The sequence below is a fragment of the Typopeltis vanoorti genome, chromosome 6 (genome assembly GCF_054136105.1).
Source record: "Typopeltis vanoorti isolate ZY-2024b chromosome 6, IOZ_Tvanoo_1.0, whole genome shotgun sequence".
Taxonomy (NCBI): Eukaryota; Metazoa; Arthropoda; class Arachnida; order Uropygi; family Thelyphonidae; genus Typopeltis; species Typopeltis vanoorti.
The window spans coordinates 13,211,099-13,237,919 of NC_143554.1; the positions used below are offsets into that span (position 1 = coordinate 13,211,099).

Genomic DNA, 26,821 nt, shown 5'->3' on the forward strand with positions numbered 1-26,821 from the left:
AGGTTAATCACCAGCTTGTGAAGTGGTAATCTATCAAAGGCCTTTGCAAAGTTAAATATATTGCTGTATTTGCATCTCCCCTGTCCAATGCATTTGTTACTATAATAACTGAGTAGAATGCTAAATCTATCTTTTAGCAAATCCATGCTGTCCATCAAAGAGAATATTGGTGTTTTTCAATCCAGTCCTCACTAATCTCTCTAAAATTTTAACCACGACTCAAAAGACCCTAGATTAGTTTATCATTTGAAGCCCAATCTTAACACTTTCCTTCTGAAGTGGAATAATTTTGCCTTCCTTCCATTCTTTTGGAACTTGGCACAGTGTATGACTCATGTTAAACAAGTAAATCAAAACTGCTGTTAACTCCTGGATCATTTCCTCAAAGCATGTAATCAAATCTTACAGCCTTATTAACAACATCAGGTTTACTCAATTCCCCATATACCTCTTGCCTATTCACCACACTGCATTCAAGCTCTGCATGATGTCATATTCACAAGTATGAAATACCTTTATGAACTGCTTATTTAATATATCAACTATGTTCTTTGCAATGGATGTCATTCTACCATTTTCTTCAACAAGTATTATACTTCCATAATTATTCTTTCTTCTACTAGCCAAGTGCTGAAAGAACTCCCTGGGAATTTTTGTTTAGCCTGATTAGCTAACTGCTGCTCATACTGCACTTTTAATACCTCACCAAGTGAGTCAGTCACCTTCCTTGCCTGCTCTTTGTACTCCTCAACTTAAGCCAACTCCATGATACCTTCCTGTTCTATATTGTGTGTTTACCTTTTCATTCATGTATTTCTCAACCTCCTGCCCTTGACACTGTCTTTGTTAGTTTTTGAGCAAAACTCAAGCAACATTGTGACTCCTTTCCATACAATTCCTCACCCTATGATATATCTGTAAGCTACCGCATGAGCTTTTCATAATTACCCACCTTATGGTTCCACATGCAAGTATATTCCTTCCCACAGAAGGACCTCATGTGGATGGCACCACCAAGTAACCACTTCATGGTCACTCTCACCAACTAGAGGGAAATTCAGCACCTCCATTTATAATAACATCCTTTGTGATATGATTAAATCCAAGAGACTCTTGATCTTCATGTGTCCTCTGTAATGTATTGCCTAAAGTAGTTGTTTCTCAATAACTCCAGAAATTCATTCTTTTTGCCCCCAGATGCCATCTGTTCATTTCATCCTCCATTATTATAATTTAAATTGTCCATAACGATCATCCTTTTCTTATGTGCTAGGCCAATATGCTTACATATTTCCTTCTTACTGTCCTCTACATAACCAGGTTTATACTCCCTTGAGGTCTCAGATAATAATAAAATAACATTAATAATAATAGCAATATCCTGTCCACTGCTACCTCACACTACAAACCTTAAAGCTACTGCCACCATTTCATCCTTGCAATTGCATCTTGGATGGGCCTAACCCTCTTCTGGCATGAATAGTATCCCCCCCCCCTTCTGCATTGTCTGTTACCCCCATCTCTGTTCCTGTCAGAAGGTTCATCAAACTAGGTCTCATTTATTATTATTATTACCCAAAGACCCCATGGAATAGACACTCATCTAGGAGGTCCTTTTTTTCATACACATAATTCATCATACAGTGCCTTAAACAACCTTAAATTCTCTGCAGACACCACACTCTCAGGCAAGTCATTCCAACTTGCAACTCTGGATTCGAAAAACCTTCTTCTCAGTCCCTTGTTTGTACCCTCCTTATATAGCTTCCAGGGATGACCTCTTGTTCTTGCCTGATCTCCCACTGTTTTCTATAAAACCTCTTCAACATTGATCCTATAACAACCTCTTACTAACTTGTCTCTATTATATCCCCCTTCCCCTTCTTCCTATCCACTGAACTCTGTAGATTGCATCTTCTTAATCTTTCTTCATATTTGACATTCCAGAGATCAGAAACTACCTTAGTCAGTCACCTCTGGTTCCTTTCCAACATCTCTTTGTCCTTTTGAAAACCAGGTAACCAAATCTGTTGACAGTAGGCCATGTGCAGCCTAATCAGAGCCTTATACAGTGGAAGTGGAACAAGAATCTCCTTACGTCTAAAAGTCAGTGTCCTCTGCATCATTACTAGAATTTGTTGTGTTGTCCTCACAATTATGGCAATGTGTGCTCTAAATTTTAGATCCTTATCCACCATCACCCCAAGATCTCTTATTTCCTCCACCTCCAACAATATATCCCCATAAAGCATAAATTCTATATCCCATCTTTGTTTCCCAAAATTTAAAACCTTACATTTTGTGACATTTAACTGGTATCACCACTTCTGTGCCATTCACTCAATGTATTCAAGTCTTCTTGTAAGGCCACAACATCTGCTCTGCTCATAGTTCATCCCAACTTTGCATCATCTATAAACAATTGAATATCCCCATCCAAATCCTTACCAATATCATTGACATACAGGTTAAATAGCAATGGCCCTAAAACAGACCCCTGAGGCACACCACTAGTGACTTTCCTCTTCCGTATTGCTCTGCCATACACAACTTACTGATACCTATCAGATATCCAATCTCTGATCCAGTGCACTAATCTAATATCCAATCCCATCCGTTCTAGTTTGACTACAACTTGTTATGCGGTAATCTATCAAAAGCCTTTGTAAAATCTAAGCATGCTACGTATCCCTCTCCTCTGTCCAGTGAAGCCATCACCTTATTGTAATAAGTAAGTAGATTACGAAAGCATGATCTCCCTTTAGCAAATCTTTGCTGTCCATCAAAGATAATACCATTGTTGTCAACCCAATTCTGGATTCTGGTTCTCGCCAGCCTCTCCAACACTTGAACCACAACATCCGATACACAGATAGGCCTATAATTTGATGCTTGAGTTCTATCAGCTCCCTTATGAAGCAGCACAATCTTGCCTTCCTTCCTTCCACTCCTTTGGAACTGGACCCACTTCAAGACTCATATTAAACAAATATATCAAGGCAGATGGCAACTCCCTGGCACATTCCTTCAAATACATGGTGATATATTATCAATTACCAGTCTTATTTACATGAAGTTTGCTCAGTTCCCCATATATGACATCATGGAGAGTTTGAGCGCATCATCAACTGCTCTCAAACTCTCCACGATGTCACAAAAATGAAAGACCTGTATGAACTGCTCATTAAGTATCTCAACTATATCCACCACGGCAGTTGTTCTTATACCATTTTCTCCAATCATTGCCATCCTTCCATAAACATTATTTTTTCTTTTTTTTTTTTTTTGCTGGCTATCAAAAGAATTCACTAGGATTCTTTTTGGCTTCATTAGCTACCTGCCTTATAGTGAATGTTTGCTACTCTTACCTATCAAGTCACACTACTTGCCTGTGCTTTTGTAATCCTCATGGAATTGATTATTACCGCTCCTCATATACTGGCTCCCTAATGTCTTTTTCCTCTATTGCATGCTTACTTTCTTCATTCATCCATTTCACGCCTATCTTATTTAACCTTCTGACCTTTTGAATACATTTAGACATTGCTTCTACCAGATAGTTCTTGAATACCACCCAAGCAGCATTCATGTCCTTTCCACCCAACTCCTCATTCCATGCTACACCTGTAAGCTGTGTCCTGAGCTCCTCATAATTACCAGCCTTGTAGTTCCACATATACCCTTTCCTCACAGAGGTCCTCAGACTGCTGGCAACCACCCAAGTAATCACTTTGTGATCACTCTCACCAACTGGAGAGTGATTTGACACCTCATTTATAATTACATTCCAACAATGTTTGGGCAAATGACATCAATAAATGCAACAATTTCATTCTCTCTGTTTCAAGTAGGTCCCCTTAAGGAAGAAACTTAGATTTTAAACTTCATAAGCAGAACACAGAAAACAGTCATACAGTAAGGTTAATTAAGGTACTAAATATAAGATGGGAGCAGTTGTTCAAATTGTTCACCACATTCACGTGTCAACATTTGTTCTAATCATACTAGACAGAAACACACTAAATTTATTGCAATTTTGAACCAGCTGTCAGTGATTTCCAAAAGAACTTTGAGCTAAATGAATGGCACATACCTCCTTTGGGGAATAAAAAGGCGTTAAAGATTTTTCATTTTTAATTTTAAACATGAATCAATTGCTTTATTTTATATTTTACATATATATTGTTTTTAAATTTTAACACAGTACACTGTTATTTAATTCACACATATTTTTTAAATTTCATATACCAAGAAATTCTGAATGTTTTGAATTTCACCATATCACATTTAGTTCTTTAAACAGCAACAAAACTGGAACTAAACACAATATATCCGATCATCCTAGCTACTAAACAAGAGTATTAAGCCAAATAATAAGGCCAGTAGTCTGCAGTAAATGGCTGTTTGACGGCAAGCTGCTATGTAATTTCTCTGATTCTTAAAACTTTACAATAAGATACCATAATTTCAATAAAGAAGCAAAGTATTAGTAATATTTTTACATTTCAAAATGGGAATTTAATTGTTCCTTTCACTTCTTTCCATTTCTGTTTCCATCGTACCTGAGCATAGTTGAGAAAAAAAAGCTGATCATGTGTGAGGTTCAGGCCTGGTAGTAGTGGCTCTTCACCATTTTTTGCTTCCCATTTTTTATATGCCTGAAAAATAATTATATAACAGAAATAAATAATATAAATATATAAATTTAAATATCAAAATATGTTTAACACTAAAATATAACAGTAATGACTATTTAATTCGTAAATATTTCATCCCAAGTATCTTGAGACATCATCAGTACAGTAGTTGAAACAATACTAGAAATAACATACAGTTAGGCCGCATGATTACAATGGAATCTTAATATGTGTGCAGTAACGTGTTATAGAAGTAAATTAAATATAACTGAACAAAAAAAAAAAAAAAAATATATATATATATATATATTGCGTGACATATATATATGTCACACAATGTTGTATGACAATTTCCCATACTTTAGGAATAATATCGTTGCGGTTTAAATTTGGTCTGTGTAGTAGAGCTTCAGCACTTTCTTTATATAAACGTTCATATTTATATAAAGATCTGTGTAAAAGTTTCGACTTCCCCCAATGGATCCTGTGGTTTGGATTTTCAACTCTGTGTTGGTCATTATTACTATGCTTGACAATACTATGACATCTGGCATATAATCATGCCTGGCAATACATGGTCATCTTATTGCCAGGCATGATTTTTCTGATTTATTTTTAAGATCAAGTCATACAAATAAACTGGAACTTTTTTAATGTAAATCCCACCCATGAGAGGTTGTAAAACTCTAGCATATTAGTGTTAGTACAATGGTTGAGCTGCAGATTAATAATCTGGCAACCTTGCTCTAGAAACCAAACATGGAAAAAGCCCTTGCAGACCACTAGCTGGGTGGTGATTTCATGCCTATCTAGAGGCCTGTGGAGTTACTGTTCGCAAAGATTCATGCATAATGGCTTGTTCATTGCTGATTTTCATACCAAATCTGTTACAGCAGTTATCCCATTTAGTTAAAAACTCTTACAGACTTGTACTGGATATATTTAGAAGTATAACATCATCTGCATAAAAGTAAAGAGCTGAGCTGAATATTTTCAATTTTGATATCAGCTTTTATGCCATTTTCCTTCATAACGTATCCATATTTTAGACTTGTCAAACAGAACAAGAAGGTATAAAGTTTTTCATTTCTTTTTGGTCTATTAGCTCTTCAACTTTATATTGACTAAGTCTCACTAGACTAACTGGGTACTGTTACTAAAGATATATCTCACACAAGCCAAAGGAATCAAATGGTGAGCTAAACATAATTAATAAGTGAATAAATTATTAATTTCATACACTGATGGAGTAGTGACATAACTAAGTTTTTCAAAATCCTTGCTAGTTAAATGCTGTTGATTACTATTCCACTTTTAATTATATATGAAAGTGTTATTGTTTGGAACTGTGTTGTATATATTGTGTTTTCACTGTTGTTTTTTTCACTATTTCAAAGTGTAAAGATGGCGTTCAACAAGATGATAGTTATGGTGGGTACGAATGACCTGAGAGGTAGTATAAATCGGGTAGGAAAAGATTTAAGAACATTATTAGATATTGTGAAGAGGAAAAGTGTCAATGGGAGGATAGTGTGTGTGCTGCCTCGTTTTGACAATTACGAGTTAAGTAGACGAGCAATGATAATGAATGATATGATTGCAAGAATGTGCAAAAAAAGAGGTCTGGAATTTGTTGATGTTTGGAGTGTGCTTGAAGGAAAAAGGCAGTTGTATGCTAGAGATGGATTGCATCTCAACATGGAAGGACATAAGCGATTGAAGAAGTTATTGTTTTCTAAACAAGTTGAAGTTATTGGGCAGGGAAACTAATATTGAAAAGGTTGAGTGTAAGAGAGAGAAATTTTAGCACTGATTGCATATTTATTGATCCTTATATGCAGAATAAATTGCAGAAGAGAGGGGACAAAAATCAGCATAGGATTACGGAAGTTAGTGACTTATATATCAGTTCTAAAGCCGGTACAAGATCTAGAGGGAATCTGCAATTTTTGTATACCAATGCTAGAAACATTCGAAATAAGAGAGAAGAATTTTTGTCATTAGTCAGTGAAATCTCACCAAAAGTTGTAGGCATTAGTGAAACTTGGCTGTCAGCAGAAGATGTGGTCACTGGAATTGAATGTGATGGGTACAGTATTTTCAGGGAGGATAGAGAAGATAGAACAGGAGGAGGAGTACTGTTGATAGCTGATGTGTTGCAGCCAAAAAAAGTAGTATATCAAGATATTAGACATGTGAATGAGAGTTCATTTGAGGCGGTCTGGCACGAAATAGTGACCAATGCAACCAAATATACAGTTGGATGCTGCTATAGGCCAGGGAGTACAGGGGAAGATATTGAATTCGTGCATCAGCAAATTAGTGCAATGAGTGAAGGCTTAGTGATTATTATGGGGGATTTTAATTATGGTGATATCAATTGGAAGGAGGAAATATAACGTAGCAAAAAGGAAATGGAGTTCATACATCTTCTACGAGATAATTACTTGAAACAGCACATAACTGAAGGGACACGTGGTGTGAGAGTGTTGGACCTGGTTATTGGTTCAGAGGTTATATGCATAAGTAAGGTATCCTCGTTACCTGCAATTGGTGAAAGCGATCATGTGGTATTGACTTGGGAGGATGCAAAATCTGTGGATTTTTCTGTTAAGAGGGAGTATATACGGAACTACAGGTTAGGCAATTATAACAAGCTTTGGAGTGAGCTTGCAGCCATCCCATGGCAGAACACATTGCAAGGGAAAGATGTTAGCAGTGCTTGGGATAAAATCAGCAGGTATCTGAGGAAAGCAGTATCAGATTGTGTCCCCATGGTCAGGAGGTCAAACAAGGCAGGCATTAGATGGATGAGCAGTAGTATCAAGCTTGATCTGCAAAAAAAGAAAATGTTATGGAGAATTTACAAGGAGAAAGGCGATCAGGACACTCATGAGCAGTACAAGGCTCAAGCTAGGAAGGTTACCAGCATAGTAAGAAAAGCTAAATCAGATTATGAGAAGACCTTAGCCAAAGAGATCAAGGGTAATCCCAAAGAGTTCTTCCGCTATGTGGCAAGTAAGAGGAAGCATGACTTCGGAAGGATAACTTTAGTGGGTGCTGATGGTATTGAGTGACAAAATCAGATGTAATAGTCGAGGTACTGAGTGATCACTTTTCAAAAGTCTATCACCCAAGTGAGGATATCTCTATACCTGTAGCAATACCTAATGTGAGAATTGAAGCTAAAGAATCAGAGGTATTAAATATATTACAAAATTTAAATGCAAACACTGCTGTAGGCTTAGATGGAATATCAGCTCGGGTGTTGCATGAATGTGCAAATGAATTGTCAACCCCTCTTACTTGGATATTTAATTTAAGTTTGAACTCTGGTATGGTCCCTAGGGAGTGGAAGTTTGGCAAAGTGGTTCCTTTGCATAAGGGTGGCTCTAAAACTGCGGTATTTAATTACAGACCAATCACCATCTCAGGAGTAGTGGTAAAAGTATTGGAAAAGTTGGTTAAAGACAAAATTTAAGAATGGGTGGATCAGGATATGATACTCTATAGAGGCCAACATAGTTTTGTTAAAGGTAGATCCTGCCTTAGCAATCTATTAACTATTCATAATAGAATAACATCTGAGCTGGACAAAGGAACTGGCTACACAGTGGTACTTCTGGATTTTGCTAAGGCTTTTGACAGGATACCCCATAGAACACTGTTACGCAAATTAGAGCAGATGGGAATGGATATTAAATTGGTGATATGAATAGGAGAATGGCTCAGGCAGAGATACCATAAGGTGGTGTATGGAGGAGCCGAGTCCAGAATGAGGCAGGTGACCAGTGGTGTGCCTCAGGGCTCTGTGCTTGGGCCAATGTTGTTTAATCTGTATATAAACGATATAGGAAATGGCTTAATGGGAGATATTCAGTTGTTTGCTGATGATGCAAAGTTGTGTGTAGTGCAATAAAAAATCAAGCTGATGTTGAAAGTTTGCAGGAGGATTTAAATAAGCTGGTAAAATGGGCAAAAGATAATGGATATCAGTTCAATGTGGAAAAGTGGAAAGTCATGCATTTTGGGATTAAAAGATTACCAGTTGTGTACTACATCGATGGAAAGGTACTCCAAGAGACTGATGAGGCTAGGGACTTAGGGGTATTGGTAGATAGGGAGATGAAGTTCAGAGGACACATTGCTAAGGTGTCCAAGATTGCACATAGGATTACTTGGTTGTTGAGGAACACACTGACATCCAGAGATAAAGAGGTTATTATTCCCCTTTATAAAGCATTGATACTTCCACATTTGGATTACTGTGCTCAGGTCTGGTCACCTGGATTCCTTGGAGATGAGGAGGCTGTGGAGAGGGTTCAGAGAAGAGTGGCCAAGTTGGTGAGTGATATAAAAAATGCTCCCTACATTGATAGATTGAGAGCTTGTGGATTGCAGAGATTGGTTGATAGGCGAAGAATAGGGGATATGATAGAAACGTTCAAATTACTGAAAGGTTTTTATAGGATTGATGCAGGGGAAATGTTTCAGCTGTGTGATAGTGATGGAAGAACAAGAGGTCATCTCTGGAAATTAAAGAAGAGTGTGGTTAACAAAGGTGTCAGAACAAGGTTTTTTGCCTGGAGGGTGGCGAATGAGTGGAATTCATTGCCTGACTTAGTTGTGAGCTCTTCGTCTGTAAATGAATTCAAGAAGAGATATGACAGATATTGTTTTGCTAGTTTGGGTCTCCCACAATGAGTCTACTGACTCCATGGAGATACCCATAATAATAATAACTTGAGATTCAGTAAACTACAGTGATTAATATTTTATATTCGTATCCAGTAATTCATATTTAATTTAATTCTTCTGATAGAATGGTGTCCAGAAAACAAATTGTATGTGCTCTGAGTACAAGACTTATAATACCTGTGTTGCGTGAAGGATGATGATGTGAAGAAAGGCTTCCTACAGATGAAAAATTTAATATGCCTGTAAATGATGATGATTATGTTTGACAGTGCAGTAATACGGCAATTATACTGCTTTTTGTTTCTTATATCATTTTTATTTTATTTAAAATTTCATACTGTTGAGTTCCTTGATTTTTCAAGGCATATTTAAAAATTTAAATTGTTTTATCTCTGAAATTTTATATTATTCTCCTTAGAAAATGTAGTCAAGAGTGTGTTATTTTTAAACTTCTTTTATCATATATATAATTTAACTAATTTCTGAATGTGAGAACAGTCATATGGTTTTATTTTATGCATTTCCAAAATTCAACTAGAATTGAATTTGAATATTCAAGGGAAGGTTTTAAAGCAATATTTTTTATACATTCAAGAATCAGTATAAGCAAAAGTTAGTTTAGATAAGATTGGGATTGCTCATTAAATCAGAAATTTTCCACATTTTGATAATTGCAAATTGAACGTCATGAACCCAAAAGTATTTCCTTCCTTCCTGATTTATGCTTATGCATAGATCCACATTTTACTGTTCAGGCATTTGAAGCCAAATCTGATGGAATAGGGTAGTTAATGCTTATTTCCATAGTGTCCTATGTCTGTATATTGCATGTTTTATTCTGGCTAGTTAGTCTGTTTTGAGGACAGATGAAAAACCTGAGTTTCCAGGAGGGAAAGAAACTCCACCGAAATTACTAACTCACTTTTTGATTGAAAACATCTGATAAAGGTCTTCAAGTCACAGATAGGATCTGACCCCCCCCCCCAGGCCTGGGTCTTTCCAACCAAAGGGTTCATTTAAACCATTGGAGGCTCAGAGAAGTATCTACTTTATTAAATTAAAAAAACTTCTGACTTTTTTTCACTTGGTTTTTTTTTTTTATTATATATTATTATATTACCACTTGGTTTTTTTTTATTATTATTATCTAGGCCGCCATGGAGTCAAAAGACTTATCATGGGAGGTCCTTCTTAAGAAACACAAAATCTATCAAGACTCATCAAGGGGAGGTTCCCCCCCCCAAAAGAAACACAGAGTCTATCATACCACTCCTTAAACTCATTGACCGTTCTCACTCTCACCACTCCATCAGGCAATGCATTCTGAAAGTATATTATATTATTATTTTTATCCATATATTATATAAATGCCCTCTTGTAGGAAATATGTTGTGCATTATGAGATATGTCAGCAAATTAATGCAAAGTTTATTGCTCTCTCTTTTTCTCTCTCTCTCTCTCTGTATCACATGCAAATTTTTATTTGTTAAGCTAAGATAAAATATGAATAAAAACAATACTATAATTTTTTTTTAAAGTATAATATAATTTCCACCCTAGTGAAAAATTTGTTAATATATAGCAGTGGTGTTCAACCTTTTTTTACTACGTGAGCTACTTTTCTATAAAAAGTTATTCGGCAATCTACTCTCTTATATATCCCCCAACCTGATATCTGATACACACAAATAAAAAACTAAAAATAAACAACTAAAAAAAATACACAACTAAAAACTTTATTTGTGTATTTAAAAATTTATTTATTACTTTTAATTATTTTAATAGAACAAAAAAATATATATATATTGGAATGAAATATTTATTTCTTTATTTTGGAAAACCAAAGTTAGAAAAAACAACAGACTGATTACAAACTCACAAGTTACGGGAAATGCTGGTTGATAAAAAAAAAAAAAAAAAAAAAAAAAGTTAATGTCAAATTTGGCATTGTTTGGACCTCGCAATTTTTTCATAGTCAAGTTGATTGAAGAAGTGGCCAATCGCAGACAATCATCCAAATGATCATTTGTAATTTGGTTTCTTAATTGATTTTTTTTTATGACAGTCATATTTGAAAAAGCGGATTCTGACAAGTATGTCGATCCGAAACATGACAGAATTTTTTGCGCAATATCAGTTAATATTGAGAATTTTTCACATGCATACTTTCAAATTACTTCATTATTTATTGATTTTAAATGTAAACTATTCTGAATGTTTATTATCTCAAGTTCTACTTCAGTTTAGTTTATATCAAACAGCCCACTAATTTTATTTGAAATTTCTGTGATATTCAAATTTTCTTGAAATGGATTATTGATAAAAGATACAATCATTTCAGTTTTATTAAAATCTTTAAATCTTGAATTTATTTCTTCCTCAACTAATTCTATTTCACGAATAAATTCTTTTAAATCATAGTGAAGCATTTCTTGATTTTGTTCAAAAAATTTTAATAAATATGGGAGATGTCTAAATATTTTTTCTTTAATAAAAGTAAGTATTGTTGGAAAGTTTTTATTGAACTTAACATGTCAATTAAATTTTTATCTCTACATTGTAACTCTAAATTTAAATTGCTTAATTTTGTATAGAAATCTACTAAAAATGATAAGTGTAAAAACCATCTTTTATCACTCAACTGTGGATAAATATCTCATTTTTCATCAAGAAAAATGTTTATATCATTAATTAATACAAGAAATCTTTCTAAAAATTGACTTCTGTTGAGCCAGCGAACATTATTGTACTACAGAAGTTCCTTATCATCATTATCTGCCTGTAATTTAGATAACCGCCATTGCAAGGCTTTTCCTCGAACAGAATTTACAATTTTAAATGTAATATCCAAAACAACTTTTGTGTTTAATCTTTTACTACACAGTACTTGTTGGTGAATAATACAGTGGTACGCTAAAAAAATCTGGATATTTGTCATCGTTTTTACATAATGAAATGAAGCCTGATTTATTACCTATCATTGCAGGAGCACCATCAGTAGTAATAGACACAAGTTTAAAAAGTGGAAGTTTGTGTTGTTTCACAAATTCATCAAATGCCAAAAAAATGTCTTCTTCCCTAGTCCTTCCCAATAATGGTATAATTTTCAAAAGTTCTTCTTTATTTGAATAATCTTGAAATACCATGTGAATAAATACCATTAACTAAGCAATATCAGTGAAGTCGTTTGAGTCATCAAATTGTAATGAAAACGCAACTGGTGAATGTCTGACATTAACCTGGCCTGGAAACTTTTCTCCAGCAATGGGAACTCTTTCTTTCGGCAATTTGAAACCTTGTCTGTGGCCTAGAAGTAGTCTCTCTCTAGCAACATCTCGAACCGAGAAGCTCCATTCTGGAAGCAGGAAACTCCTCTCTCAAGCAACATGGATCTAGGCAGTTTCGCTGACGGCAACTCTGGACCGGGCGGCCTCCTCTCTGACAGCAATTCTGGAACTGGGACCCCTTCTGCTTGCTTCAGTCCCTTTTTATTAGGCCTCCTCTGAGCCCTCGCATGAAGTTTGGCAACCTCCAAAGAATCAATACGAGTCTTTCATCTTAAGTTTCAAGTTCGGCACACCTTTTGTTGTCCTCCACTTTCTTTTGATTGTAAGTTACCGGCCATCGGAAAGTTGTTTGAACTCTTTCTGACTGACTTCGAGATGACTTAGAGCCTGCAAGCCTTTCTCATACATACAAGTTTCAATAACAATCTTTCTAATGCCATCAGGTACAGCTTCGGCGACAAAAACATTGCCTTTGTTTTTTAACACCCTAACATATTCTTATTAAAGCAGTATATACAGTTAGCTTCAAAAGAGTTATTTACAAAAACATCTAATACAAACTATAGCGAGACAAATAAAGTTTTTTTTTTACAATATTCACATGGGACTTAACCTAAGTAAAAAATCGATGTAATGTGCTTTGGAATATTTAATATTTAAGCTACAATCGAGTTTTTACACTTTGCTTATAATCGTATTCACTCGGCTCGCTGTTTGACTTCTACTGATCCCAATTAATTCATTTACCTGGACTTATGAGAAAATTACTGATTTGACAATTTTAACGAAAAATAAATAAACAATAGCAATACACTTAAAGCGAATTAAAAATAATACAAAATAATGATAAATAAAATATTATGTTTTCAGTTTTAATTAAATTTGTAAGTAAGGAGAAATACACAAGAGATCGACCAAAAATCGCTCCGCGATCGACCGGTTGAACACTCCTGATATATAGCATACTGGAGAGGAGGAATCAAGGTGGAGGAGTGTTATGATATTATGAGTTTTGCTCACTCAAGATGGAAGGTTAAGAGGGAATAGTTTCAGTGGTTTCGAGAATGGATCATATGAAGAAATTGTAGGAAGTATAGAATTGGTAGGTGTTGTAATAAGACAAGGAATGCAGAAGGTGAGCATACAATGTTTAGGAAAATTCTGTTCACTGGTGCAAAGCAGTTAATAATTATAGCAAATATGACTAGGGCAAATGTTAATCAGAAAAAACAATTAGCATCTCATAATAAGGAAACTGAATTTCTAGAATTCTTGAAGAAAAATTATTATAAGCACATAGTAAAGAAGGCACAAAGGTCAAAGCATTTTGGATTTGGTCATTATTATTATTATTTTCTTGTAACATCCCCAGACAGTCATACTAATTGAGAGACCTGTACCAATCGTATTCACTTGACACACATGATAGTTCTCCTTGAACTCATATACTGATGAAGCATTCACAATCATTTATGGCAGCTTATTCCACCTATTCACCACCCTCCAAGCAAAATATCTAATCCTCATACCCTTTATAACCACATTTATACACAACTTCTATGGGTCATACCTTGTTCTCTCTCTCTCTCTCTTGCTGCATATTGAAAAAAGTCTTCAGTATCTATCCTATAAACTCTGCTTAATAACATATAACCTGACATTATTCGGGTCACTTCCCTCTGGATTCTCTCTGCCACTTTCTCATCCCCTTTGATTACCGGTTACCAAATCTGCATGCAGCAGACCAGATGTGGCCTTATTAAAGCCTTATAAAGGAGAATAATAACCTATACATGTCCGTTTGTTCTTAAACTTCTAAGTAATCTGATGAGCTGTTCTTGACACCTTCACAATATGCACTTCAAACTTCAACTCCTTGTCCATAATAACACCCAAATCCTTGCAGACCAGTTCTATCAATGCAGCTTTGTGATCTCTTCTTTTTTCTAGAGTGCATAATTTTACACTTTGCCACATTAAACTGGTAGCCATTGCTTGTAGAAATGATCTTTTAAGTCATCTCAGTTGTCATTTATTATAAAGTCATATCATCAGAAAATATCATTGTGAAAGAGATATCATCTCTACTCCCAGTTTTATAGAGAAATCATATAAAGAAGCTTGTTAGATGCAAAAAAAAAAGTCTTAACATGAAATTACAAAGCAGGAAATTATGATAGGCTTAGGTGCCAGCTAGCTATGCTATGAATGGATGAACTTGAAGAAAAGGATATCAGTAATGCATGGAAGTAAAGAAATATTTCATAGAGAGTGAAAAATGTATGCCTACAGTAAGAAGGATAAATAGGTTTGGAATGAAATGGATGACTAGAAAGGTTAAAATATAATTGCACATTAAAATAGAACATATCACAGAGGTTAAAAAAAAGAAAGAAAAGTAGATGGAGAGCAGCTGCATGAGACACATCAAGCTCATTCTAAGAATGTGAGAGACTAGCTCTGCAGACAAAGGAATCATCATCATCATGCATATCAAGGATTTAGGCCTAGCATGGCCTGTTCCAGCCTTAGAAGTCATCATTGAATCGTTTAAGAGGACGTCCTGGTTTTCTTTTTTCTAATGGCTTGTACTTTAAGGCTTGTTTTTGGTTATCTTTCTGTTTTCATTCTTTGAACGTGTTCCATCCATTTATGCTTATATTTTTTAATTTTTTTTATTACTGGTTCTAGGTTTAATTCTTTCAAAATTTCTTCATTTCTTTTGTGATCAAATAGGGTATGCTTTGCAGTTTTTCTCATAAACTTCATTTCTGCTGTTGTTAATCTTTGTTTGTCTTTTTGTTTTATCGTCCAGATTTCGCTTCCATACATTAAGACTATTTTATTATTATTATTATTCAGGCCTCCATGGAGTCAAAAGACTCATCATGGGAGGTCCTTCCTAAGAAACACAAAGTCTATCACACCACTCCTTGAACTCATTGACCGTTCTCACTCTCACCACTCCATCAGGCAGTGCATTCCATGGTTCAACCACCCTCCATGAAAAGAAACCACTCCTCGCCCTCTTGCTCACAGGTAGGGCTAATGTATTGTATACTTTTAGTCTGGTTTGTTTTTGAACTAGGTTTGGTTGAAATATAGAGTTAATTACACCTGTTATTTTTAAATATTTTGTACGTGTGTCGAGGCTTAAGTGCTGTGAGGACATTATGTTGGAGGCTTAATGGATTTTTTACAACACTCAAAAAGAATTAAAATAGAATTTAATACTTCCTATATTTCGTCCTAGTCACTAGGACATCTACGGGGATTACAAAAACAATTAATGTAACACATACACAAATAACCAACAATACTAAGCCCAACCACATGGGTGACACTAAAGTCCTATCTAGGTAGAGCACCCTCTAAGGGCAGTAGTAGGTGGCCTGGAATGTAAGGTGGGAACTCTGGTGATGAGTGTTTCCCAAATCTTCGGAAGCTTAATGCAACCGTATTTATTGAGATTTGGTTGGTTTTTGAGAGCTGCTGCTGCTTCTAAGAAAAGTCTCTCTTTCTTGAATTTGCTGTGGTGGAGCATGGTGGTTTTCTTCCATGATACCCTGTGGGTGGTGTCCAAAACATGGTCAGCCAAGCCTGAATGGCCATAGTTGTGTTTGAAGATGTAAGACTTGTGTTCCTCTAGATGGATGGATGCTGATCTGCCTGTCTGTCCAAAGTACGCCAGCTTACAGGAACAGGGTACTTTGTAAACTCCAGGCAGAGAGAGAGGAGGGAGCTGATCTTTCGTAGAACGGATAAGGGTAGCAAGTTTGCGGTGGGGCTTATATGCTGTGTGTAGGTTGTACTGTTTTAGTATCTTGGCTATTTTTTCGGATGTGCCACAGATGTAGGGTATGGTGATGGCATTTTTAAAATCTTGTTGATGAGAAGGACGGGGAATGGGGGAGGAGTTGATTATTTTTTTGATACCGTGATCGCTGTAGCCATTGGAGAGGAAAGTGCTGTGTATGTGGTTAAGCTCAGTAGTGAGGGCGGTTCCACTGGAACAAAGATTGTGGGCTCTCTTGGTAAGAGTTTTAATAATGCCATATTGTTGAGAGGGGTGGTGGCGGGAGAGTTTGTGAATGTATCTGCCTGTGTGTGTGGGTTTTCTGTATACGGTGAAGGTAAGTGTATCATTAGGCAGGCATGTGACTAAGGTGTCTAGGAAGGGTAAACAATTGTTCTTTTCCTTTTCCATAGTGAACTGGATTCTTGGATGTAGACTATTGAGATGACCGAGGAAGGAGTCTAATGTGTCTGGGCCATGAGGCCAAATAGAGAACACATCATCTACATATCTTAGATTTTTGGAACAAAAAAATATACATATCTTAGATTTATGTAGATTTTTTTGTTCCAAGAGAAATACCCAGAGTTAATGGCAAAGGAAAAGAGATCTAAGATGTCAGAGAGAAAACATTTTCTAAGAGTGTCTTATTCAAGGTTAAGTTTTCTGTGAGGGCTTTAAAGTGGGTAGAGTTTTTTATATAGGAAGGGGACCTACCGGTGAGGGGGGATCAGAGAGTTGGCCAGCTGTTTTGATAGTCTATAGCAAGGTGCATTGGTGGCATCTACTATAGGCCTGAGTGGGGAATTGGGTTTGTGGATTTTTGGTAAACTGTATATTCGGGGGGGACGGGAGTGGAAAGGTTTAAGTTTTTTCGTGACATCAGGGGGCCAGGAAGATACTTTTTTGAGTAAGATTTTTAGTTTCTTAACTTGTGTTTTTGTGGGGTCGTGTTCTAGCGGGATGTAGGTAGTGCGATCGTGGAGGATAATGTTCATTTTACGATTGTATTCACTGGTATTAAGAACGACTGTGTCATTACCCTTATCCGCTCTGGTGATGACGATACTTTTTTCTTTACGTAGTTTCAGGAGAGCCGTGCGTTGGGCATATGATAAATTACTTTTTGGCAGCGAAGAATGTGCGAGAATGTTGGCTACGTCAAGTCTGATGTTGTTAGCTATCTCCGACGGTAAGCGACCGATTCCACGTTCGATGTTCACCATTACGTTAAGCACCGGCACTTCCTTCGGAGCGATGGCAAAATTACGGCCTAGGCAAAGGGTGCTGACAGCATCGTCGTTGAGCCTTTTGGAAGAGAGGTTTATTACTGTCTGGAGCGGTTGAATTTGTGGTTGTGGTTTGTTTTTCACAAGGTTGCTATATTTCTTGATGTGTTTATTTTTTATTTTTTGGAATTCTCTCTGTGCGGAAGTTTCCGAAACGCCAGAGAGAATCGTGTTCTCTATTTGGCCTCATGGCCCAGACACGTTAGACTCCTTCCTCAGTCATCTCAATAGTCTACATCTAAGAATCCAGTTCACTATGGAAAAGGAAAAGAACAATTGTTTACCCTTCCTAGACACCTTAGTCACACGCCTGCCTAATGATACACTTACCTTCACCGTATACAGAAAACCCACACACACACAGGCAGATACATTCACAAACTCTCCCACCACCACCCCTCTCAACAATATGGCATTATTAAAACTCTTACCAAGAGAGCCCACAATCTTTGTTCCAGTGGAACCGCCCTCACTACTGAGCTTAACCACATACACAGCACTTTCCTCTCCAATGGCTACAGCGATCACGGTATCAAAAAAATAATCAACTCCTCCCCCATTCCTCGTCCTTCTCATCAACAAGATTTTAAAAATGCCATCACCATACCCTACATCCGTGGCACATCCGAAAAAATAGCCAAGATACTAAAACAGTACAACCTACACACAGTATATAAGCCCCATAAGCCCCACTGCAAACTTGCTACCCTTATCCGTTCTATGAAAGATCAGCTCCCTCCTCTCTCTCTCTGCCTGGAGTTTACAAAGTACCCTGTTCCTGTAAGCTGGCGTACTTTGGACAGACAGGCAGATCAGCATCCATCCATCTAGAGGAACACAAGTCTTACATCTTCAAACACAACTATGGCCATTCAGGCTTGGCTGACCATGTTTTGGACATCACCCACAGGGTATCATGGAAGAAAATCACCATGCTCCACCACAGCAAATTCAAGAAAGAGAGACTTTTCTTAGAAGCAGCAGCAGCTCTCAAAAACCAACCAAATCTCAATAAATACGGTTGCATTAAGCTTCCGAAGATTTGGGAAACACTCATCACCAGAGTTCCCACCTTACATTCCAGGCCACCTACTACTGCCCTTAGAGGATGCTCTACCTAGATAGGACAGTAGTAGGTGGCCTGGAATGTAAGGTGGGAACTCTGGTGATGTCACCCACGTGGTTGGGCTTAGTATTGTTGGTTATTTGTGTATGTGTTACATTAATTGTTTTTGTAATCCCCGTAGATGTCCTAGTGACTAGGACGAAATATAGGAAGTATTAAATTCTATTTTAATTCTTTTTGAGTGTTGTAATAAATATTTTGTAATTTTTATGTTTATATCTTTTTCATTTTCATATGTGATCATACATCCTAGGTAGTTAAATGAATTCACCTGTTCTAAGATCTTGTTATCTATTACTATTTTAGTTCTTGCTGGATCTTGTCCTTTAAAGGCCATAGTTTTTGATTTTTCTGTTGATATTATCACACCATAATCTTTGGATATCTCATTTAGATCTAAAATAGCTTTCTGTAATTATTATATGGTCGTCGGCAAAGAGGAGAGTGTTTAAGTTTACTATAGGAGAAAGTTTAATTCCTTGATGTAAATTTTTATTTCATTTTATTATTATTTCATTTAAGTAGATATTAAAAAGAGTTGCTGAGAGGGGACATCCCTATTGGACCCCTTGGTTTATCTCTCTCGTATATGATAGCTCGTGATTTAATCTTATTTGTATTTGATTATTTTCATATATACTTGTGATAGCTTTTAGGATATTATTTGGTATTTGTCTTTCTTTTAATATGTTAAATAATATGGTTCTTTTAACTTTGTCAAATGCTTTTTCAAAGTCGATAAATGCAATGTGTTTCTAAATTGTATTCTCTTCTTTTTTTCTATTATTAATTTTAGGCAAAAGGCCGGGTCTATACATGACCGTCCTTTTCTAAATCCATTCTGTACTGCTAAAATAAAGTTTTCGGAATATTTAATTAGTTTGCTATTTAAGATTCAGCTATGTATACAATTGCTTTTTTTCATTCTATTGGGGGGGATGCCAGTTGAATAAATTTTATTTTAAAATAATAAGAGTCTTTCTTTAAATCTTGTTCCTGCATGTTTATACAGTTCTGAACCTAGCTTATCTTCTCCCGGTGATTTTCCATTTCTGGTTTCTTTCAGGATGATTTCTAATTCTTCTTTAGTTATTTCCTTTTCATTTTCGTTAATTGTTTGCCAGTTGTCTTTTTTTAAATATTTGTCTGTCCACAATTCTGTGTAGTAATTTAGAAATTCTTCTAATTTCAATTCGGTGTTTAATTTTATGTTTTCTTTGGTATTTGCAGTTAAGTGTTTCAAAATCTTATATACATTGGATCTTATTTTATATAAATCATGTTCTAAATTAGAAACAAATTTATTCCATGATTCTCTGTGTCTTTTTCTGACTTCTCTTTTAGCTAATCTTCTAATCTTTTACTGCTTAACCATTTGTGATAGGCTTCTTTTTTCTTTTTGATTATTTCTTTGATTGTATCATCCCAGATCTTCAGTGTTTCCTTTTATTGAATTTTTTGGTCTTTCCTAAGCTTTCATTTGCTGCTGCATTTGAAATGCGTTTTTATATTAAGCCATTCTATTTCTAGACCAAGGAATATTCCAGAGAATTTGTTTTATATTTTAAACAAGGCAAGTTCAATCTTTCAAAAAAAAAAGATTGAACTTTTGTTATAAAGAACTTTATTACTCATTTTAAGCACTTTCCCCTTCAAAGTAGTCCCCTCTACTGGTGATACACCATTCCCAGCATTTCTTCCATTATTGGAATGCTTCCTTGAATGCACTTTCTGTGATAGCACACAGTTCTCTTTTCTCATTTTCCTGAATCTCCTCTATGGTTTAGAAATGAGATCCTTTCAAAGTGGTTTTAAGTTTGGGAAACAAGAGAAAGTCTGCTGGGGCTAAGTCCAGAGAATAGGGTGGATGGGGCACAACAGATGTTTAATGTTTTGCCATATGCACCTCTTCCTGCTCACAGCATTCCTCAAACATGCTAAAACCTCCTGGTACAACTCTTTGTTTACCACCTGACCATGTGGTAGAAATTCATAATGGACCATGCCTTTCCAATCAAAAAACACAACCAACATCACCTTGATCCATGACCGACTCATCCATCAACGTTTAAACCACTTATGGCACTGCGTTCAGCTCATACATTCCTCCCTGTATGCTTGATTAAGCAATTGAAATGCCTCTGTAAAATTTTTACGAAGTTTGTAGCAAAATTTCACAGTCACATGTTGTTCTTCAAGCTCTCTCATTGTCACTTTGTCATTAATCCGACGAACAGCTCGTGCACGTACTCACTTCAGCAGATGTAACTCAATGACTAATGCTCAGAGCAGAACGGGACAAATGGTAATTTGTTGTCAAAACATGCCACTAGTTGTGCTCAGTAGCAACAGCACACTCTCTGTGTTGGTTGGCGTGCTATTTAAAAAGTTCGGTCTTTATTTGAACATGCCAGTAGGAAGTGCAGATGATCATGGAAAAAATAACTTCGTTAATGGAGAAAGTTGATTGGTAGCATAGTAGAACCATTTAATAATCAATCACTTTATCAGGCAATTTCATTCTGGTGGAACAGGCTTCATTTATAGAGGAAGGGGACAGGATGAAGGATTTCAAGTGAATGAAATGGATGGATTTAGGAAGTTAGCAAGATGTTTTCATATACATCTTGTCCGCGTGGTTAGCCTAGTGGCTTTGCACATTGCAACCATATGCCTGGGGAAGGAGTGTCCTAGGTTCGATTCCCATCAACGATGTGAAGAGCTCAAGGATCTTCCTCAGCCATAGCCAAGTTAGCTGGTCTTGGGCGTAGACAGCAGGGTTTTTTCTGCCAGTTTATATGGTGTTTTTCATCCCGCAAGCAGGCAAACTGGTCCGAGGACACACACGGATTACAGTCAGGAATACTGACCCAGCTATACGCCTGATTCGTCAGCCTATGCCGGTTCTGGAGCTTGGATAAAATTTTTTTTTTTTTTTTTGGGGGGGGGGGCTAGATGGTACCGTGAACTCCCATATAAAGGGGGAATGCTGTATCATCACACGGAATTTATTTATTTATTTTATATACATCTCAACTCCCCCCCACTCCTCCACTCTCACACACACCCACACTAAAGTTTTAAACCTATAGTACCATTAATAATAGATAATCTGTGGGTAATAATAGATAATCTGTAAACCCTGCTCTAGAGACAAACTTTTTTGCAGGTCACTTCAGGCCACCAATAAGCAAGGTGATAAACTTGCAGTATGCAGTGAAATTCATCTACCATATAAACATAATCATCAATACCTGGAGTGAGATTGGAACCCACAGCCTGTTTTTTGGAGGGCAGATACTCTATCCATTAAGCATATTAGGCATGGTGAGACTGGATGAAATTATGTCATATTTGTTATAAGAGAACAATGTGCTAAGGAACTGACTGAGGAAATGTAATCAGCAAATTTTGTTAAGTATCAGTAGGATATGGAAGAAGAAGAGAATTTTCAAAGAGTAGAAATAAAGGGAGGATAAGAGGTCATCACTGAAAATCGCAAGAAATGAGCAGAGGAGTGATAAATGGGTTTTAGTATGCATGGAGAGTAATGAATGCATGGAATGCATTCATCAAGAAATTGGTGAGAATGAGTTTTATTTCTGGTTTAGTGTCACTTAGAATAAATCTGTGATGAGTTTATTAATTTCATTTAAGTCCCAATGATGAATGCAATGATAATAATGGTTCATTACCACCAAGGAACTAGCTCTTTTTTTTTTTTTTTTTTTTTTTTTTTGTAAATTAGAATTCACCAGAATAGTAATTTATTCACAGTCAGCTTATCATTTGTGTATTTACACAAATCTCTCTATTCTAGTGAAATTTAGTTTCTAAAAAGCAGGTTTACTTGGTGATCACCTAATATGACCTATTCCTGACATAATTAAGTTCCTTCTTTCTCAGGTGGGATTTGAATTAGTTTTGTTCAAAGACAGTGGTGTACTGTAAATCTACTCAGCAATGGAGATATCCTCACCATTTTATTACTACTTAAGATTTAAAGTGAAACTATCTACTAGAAAATATGAATACTGGCCCATGTTCTTGAAGTAGGAAATCCTTCTACACATTTTGCATGTTATTTTTCCATAACAACAATTATCATTATTATTACCACCACTTTGGGATCTCCAAAGAGTCCAAAGACTCATTGCAGGGATCCACACTCTTATGATACTTTTCCTGGAACTTTATTGACAAAGCATTCATGACTGACTCTTGTCCAGATATGGATATAATCAAAGTCTTAAAAAAAAGACACTGTGAGTAGACATATCAATACAAAATTAATAACGGAAAACTCACGAACAAAGATTATTTAACAGTATAATTTTCGCCTGTGTGTCACAGGCATCTTCAGTACATATTAAGCTCAAATTAAACAATAACTGACAATTCCAAAGAGTGCCACCTAAGTAGCTGGTGTAAGATAACTAAAAAGATCAATAAATTTCCTAACAAACAAAAAAAAAAAATCTATACAATAAAAAGTTAGGAAAGATTAGCTGATTTGTAAAGCACTATCTCCCATAAAGGGGATAGACGTAAGCCGTCCGATCTGTTTAAGTTAGGAGAATGAAGTAAAGTTTCACATGTTTCTTTATAAAGGCATTCCATGAGGAACCGACTTTTGTGAAGGACTCTTGTCTTTCTCCAATGAACTCTATGTCTAGTGAAGATGGCATGTTCTGCAAGTCCAGACTTTTCAGGTTTAAAGTATTCAATATAAGATTGGTGTTCTTCTAGCCGAATAGAGGCAGATCTTCCTGTTTGTCCGAAATAAGATAATCCACAAGAGCAAGGAATTGGGTAGACACCTGGATAATTAAGATGTGGAAGCTTGTCCTTATGAGAAGTGAGAAAGGTGGAGAATTTTCTAAATGGTCAAAAGGCAACAAAAATATTCAGTGGTTTTAAAAGTTTTGCTATACGTTCACTAATGCCTTGTACATAAGGGATAGGAATGCACGTTATTTCTTCTGTATTTGAAGAGGAAGACATATTAAAACTACTCAAAGCTCTTTTAATGAAGCAATTCTTATAACCATTAGATAGAAAGGAAGAAGTTATATATTACAGTTCTTTCTGTAAAAGATCTTCTGAAGAACAAAAGGAATTACTGCAACAGGAATTTCCTTCAGACATTGTAAAATTATTTGATTTTGTAATACATTCTGATTATTTTTCCTTTAAAAATAAGTTGTATCAACAAATTGAAGGAACAGCAATGGGCAATTCTCTTTCTCCTGCTATCTCCAATTTCTTTATGGAACATTTTGAACAACGTATCTTTGACAACATTTCTCCCAGACCTACTCATTGGTTCAGATATGTCGATGACATTTTTGCTGTATGGAATGGCTCTTCTGATGAACTTCAACAGTTTCTCACTAAGTTAAACGCACTTCATCCTAGGATCCAGTTTACCCTAGAAGTAGAATCAAATAAGCATTTAGCCTTTTTAGATCTTCTAATTCTTCGTCAACCAGATGGTAACCTACATTTCTCAGTCTATAGAAAGAAGACTCATACAGGCCATTATATCCATGCTGAATCTCATCACCATCCCAGTCAAAAGGCAGGAACTATTAAAACACTGGTTCATCGTGCCCACTCCTTTTGTTCTTCAGACGATCTTTTACAGAAAGAACTACAATATATAACTTCTTCCTTTCTATCTAATGGTTATAAGAATTGCTTCATTAAAAGAGCTTTGAGTAGTTTTAAGATGTCTTCCTCTTCGAATACAGAAGAAATAACGTGCATTCCTATCCCTTATGTACAAGGCATTAGTGAACGTATAGCAAAACTAAAACCACTGAATATTTTTGTTGCCTTTTGACCATTTAGAAAATTCTCCACCTTTCTCACTTCTCCTAAGAAAATGCTTCCACATCTTAATTATCCAGGTGTCTACCCAATTCCGTGCTCTTGTGGATTATCTTATTTCGGACAAACAGGAAGATCTGCCTCTATTCAGCTAGAAGAACACCAATCTTATATTGAATACTTTAAATCTGAAAAGTCTGGACTTGCAGAACATGCCATCTTCACTAGACATAGAGTTCATTGGAGAAAGACAAGAGTCCTTCACAAAAGTCGGTTCCTCATGGAATGCCTTTATAAAGAAACATGTGAAACTTTACTTCATTCTCCTAACTTAAACAGATCCAATGGCTTACGTCTATCCCAACTTTTTATTGTATAGATTTTTTTTTTGTTAGGAAATTTATTGACCTTTTTAGTTATCTTACACCAGCTACTTAGATGGTGCTTTTTGGAATTGTCAGTTATTGTTTAATTTGAGCTTAATATGTACTGAAGAGGCCTGTGACATACAGGCGAAAATTATACTATTAAATAATCTTTGTTTGTGAGTTTTCCGTTATTAATTTTGTATTAAAAAAAGGATGGATAATAATACCTCATCTCTGCTTGTCTTTGACATCCAGTTAATCCAATGAGATATTTGGGCAACTTTTTGCAATATGCCTTCTAAACTTAAACTCCCTGTCTACAATCACCTCTATATCAGTAGCATCATCAATTTCCTATACTCCAGTTGTCAGTGCAGTGAATATCTTGAAATCTTTACATCCAAAAGTGCATAACTTTATTCTACCTCATTTCTTCCATTTATTGTTTCTTGTGTGGTTTTGTGGGTTATTACAATTTTAATATTGTATTCCTGATGTCTTTTGACTGAGATGAAATATTGAAATCGATTAAACTTGTTTAGTTATTTAAATACTAGTGGTGGTGGTGGGCAGTAGATGGCGTTTGTGTAGATAACGTGGTTCACTGTAGTTGGTGGATTGAGTGGTAGAGACAGAGAGTTGTAGAGTAGGTGCCTTCCCTTGATGAGTCTTTGGACTCCTTGGAGGTGTCATGTAATAATAATAGTAATTTCTCTTTGTGCTGTAAATTATTCCATTCAAAGGCAACATGAATGCATAACCTTATATTATTATTATTATTATGTGAACACCTCCAAGGAGTACAAAGACTCATCGAGGGAGAGTGTGCCAACAGCATCGAATGATTGAACCCCGTCCAACTACTAACGATGCTCAAACTTGCTTAAGCCATTAATAGCAGAGGCTCTACCAATCGACCAACCTTTGCTGGCACTTTGCTGAAAACTATCAACTATTATCCTTTGACCATATTGCCAATCTGTTAAATCACCTTGCTAGAATCTCCATATCACCTTTATTAACTATTGCTCTATCCAGTTTTGCAACATCAACAAACAGCTGGATAATTCCCCTCAAATAATTTCTGTATTATTACTGATGTACAAATTAAATAGCAGCAACCAAAGTACAGATCTCTGTGGGACACTGCTAATTACTTGTCTTTTCCTGGATTTAGCACTTCCATATTTTTTATGCCTATCCATCAGCAGCCTTCTTATCCATGTAATCAGCTTCCAATCCCATTTTTTTAAAAAATAATTTTGTTTTTGTAATTCACACCTATGAAAAGATGTAAACCTATAGTATATTAGTACTGTGGGCAGGCTAGATCGTTTTTAATATTACTTATTAACCTTTTTTTTCTGACTGTACGTAGCCCAGAAATTCTGCTCTACAGACTAGAATACCTTACACTGGGCAACGAAGTTCATCTCCAATTGCACCAGTTTATATAACAGAAATTAATGTGATATCTTATAGAATGCCTTTGCAAACTAGCAGTACTATTGTACCATCCTTTATCCTCAAGTTCTCAACTGTAAATTTATTATAAAACATGAGTAAATTACTAAGAATAGACTTACTTTCACAAAACCATTTCCCACTCCCACAAAGCATCATATTCCTATTTACCAATTTTTTAATTCTGCCTTTGACTAACTTATCCAATTCCTGCACCAACACTCTTGAGATAATGACTGGTCTATAATTTGCTAACTCTGGCTTGAAGCCTCCGTTCAATATAGCAGAGCTATTTTGCCTTTCTTCTATTTCCTTGGGAGCTTA

At 35.9% G+C, this 26,821-nt stretch overlaps 1 protein-coding gene across 1 annotated transcript in view; it reads right to left on the reverse strand.

The window, feature by feature from the left end:
• The window catches only part of Nep1 (M13 family metallopeptidase neprilysin 1), a 275,024-nt gene that overhangs the window by 20,623 nt on the left and 227,580 nt on the right, over positions 1-26,821 (reverse strand). The window contains exon 16 of the mRNA XM_090394673.1: positions 4,563-4,658. Within this exon, the coding sequence (XP_090250799.1) occupies positions 4,563-4,658 (96 nt within the window). The remainder of the gene's footprint in view (positions 1-4,562; positions 4,659-26,821) is intronic.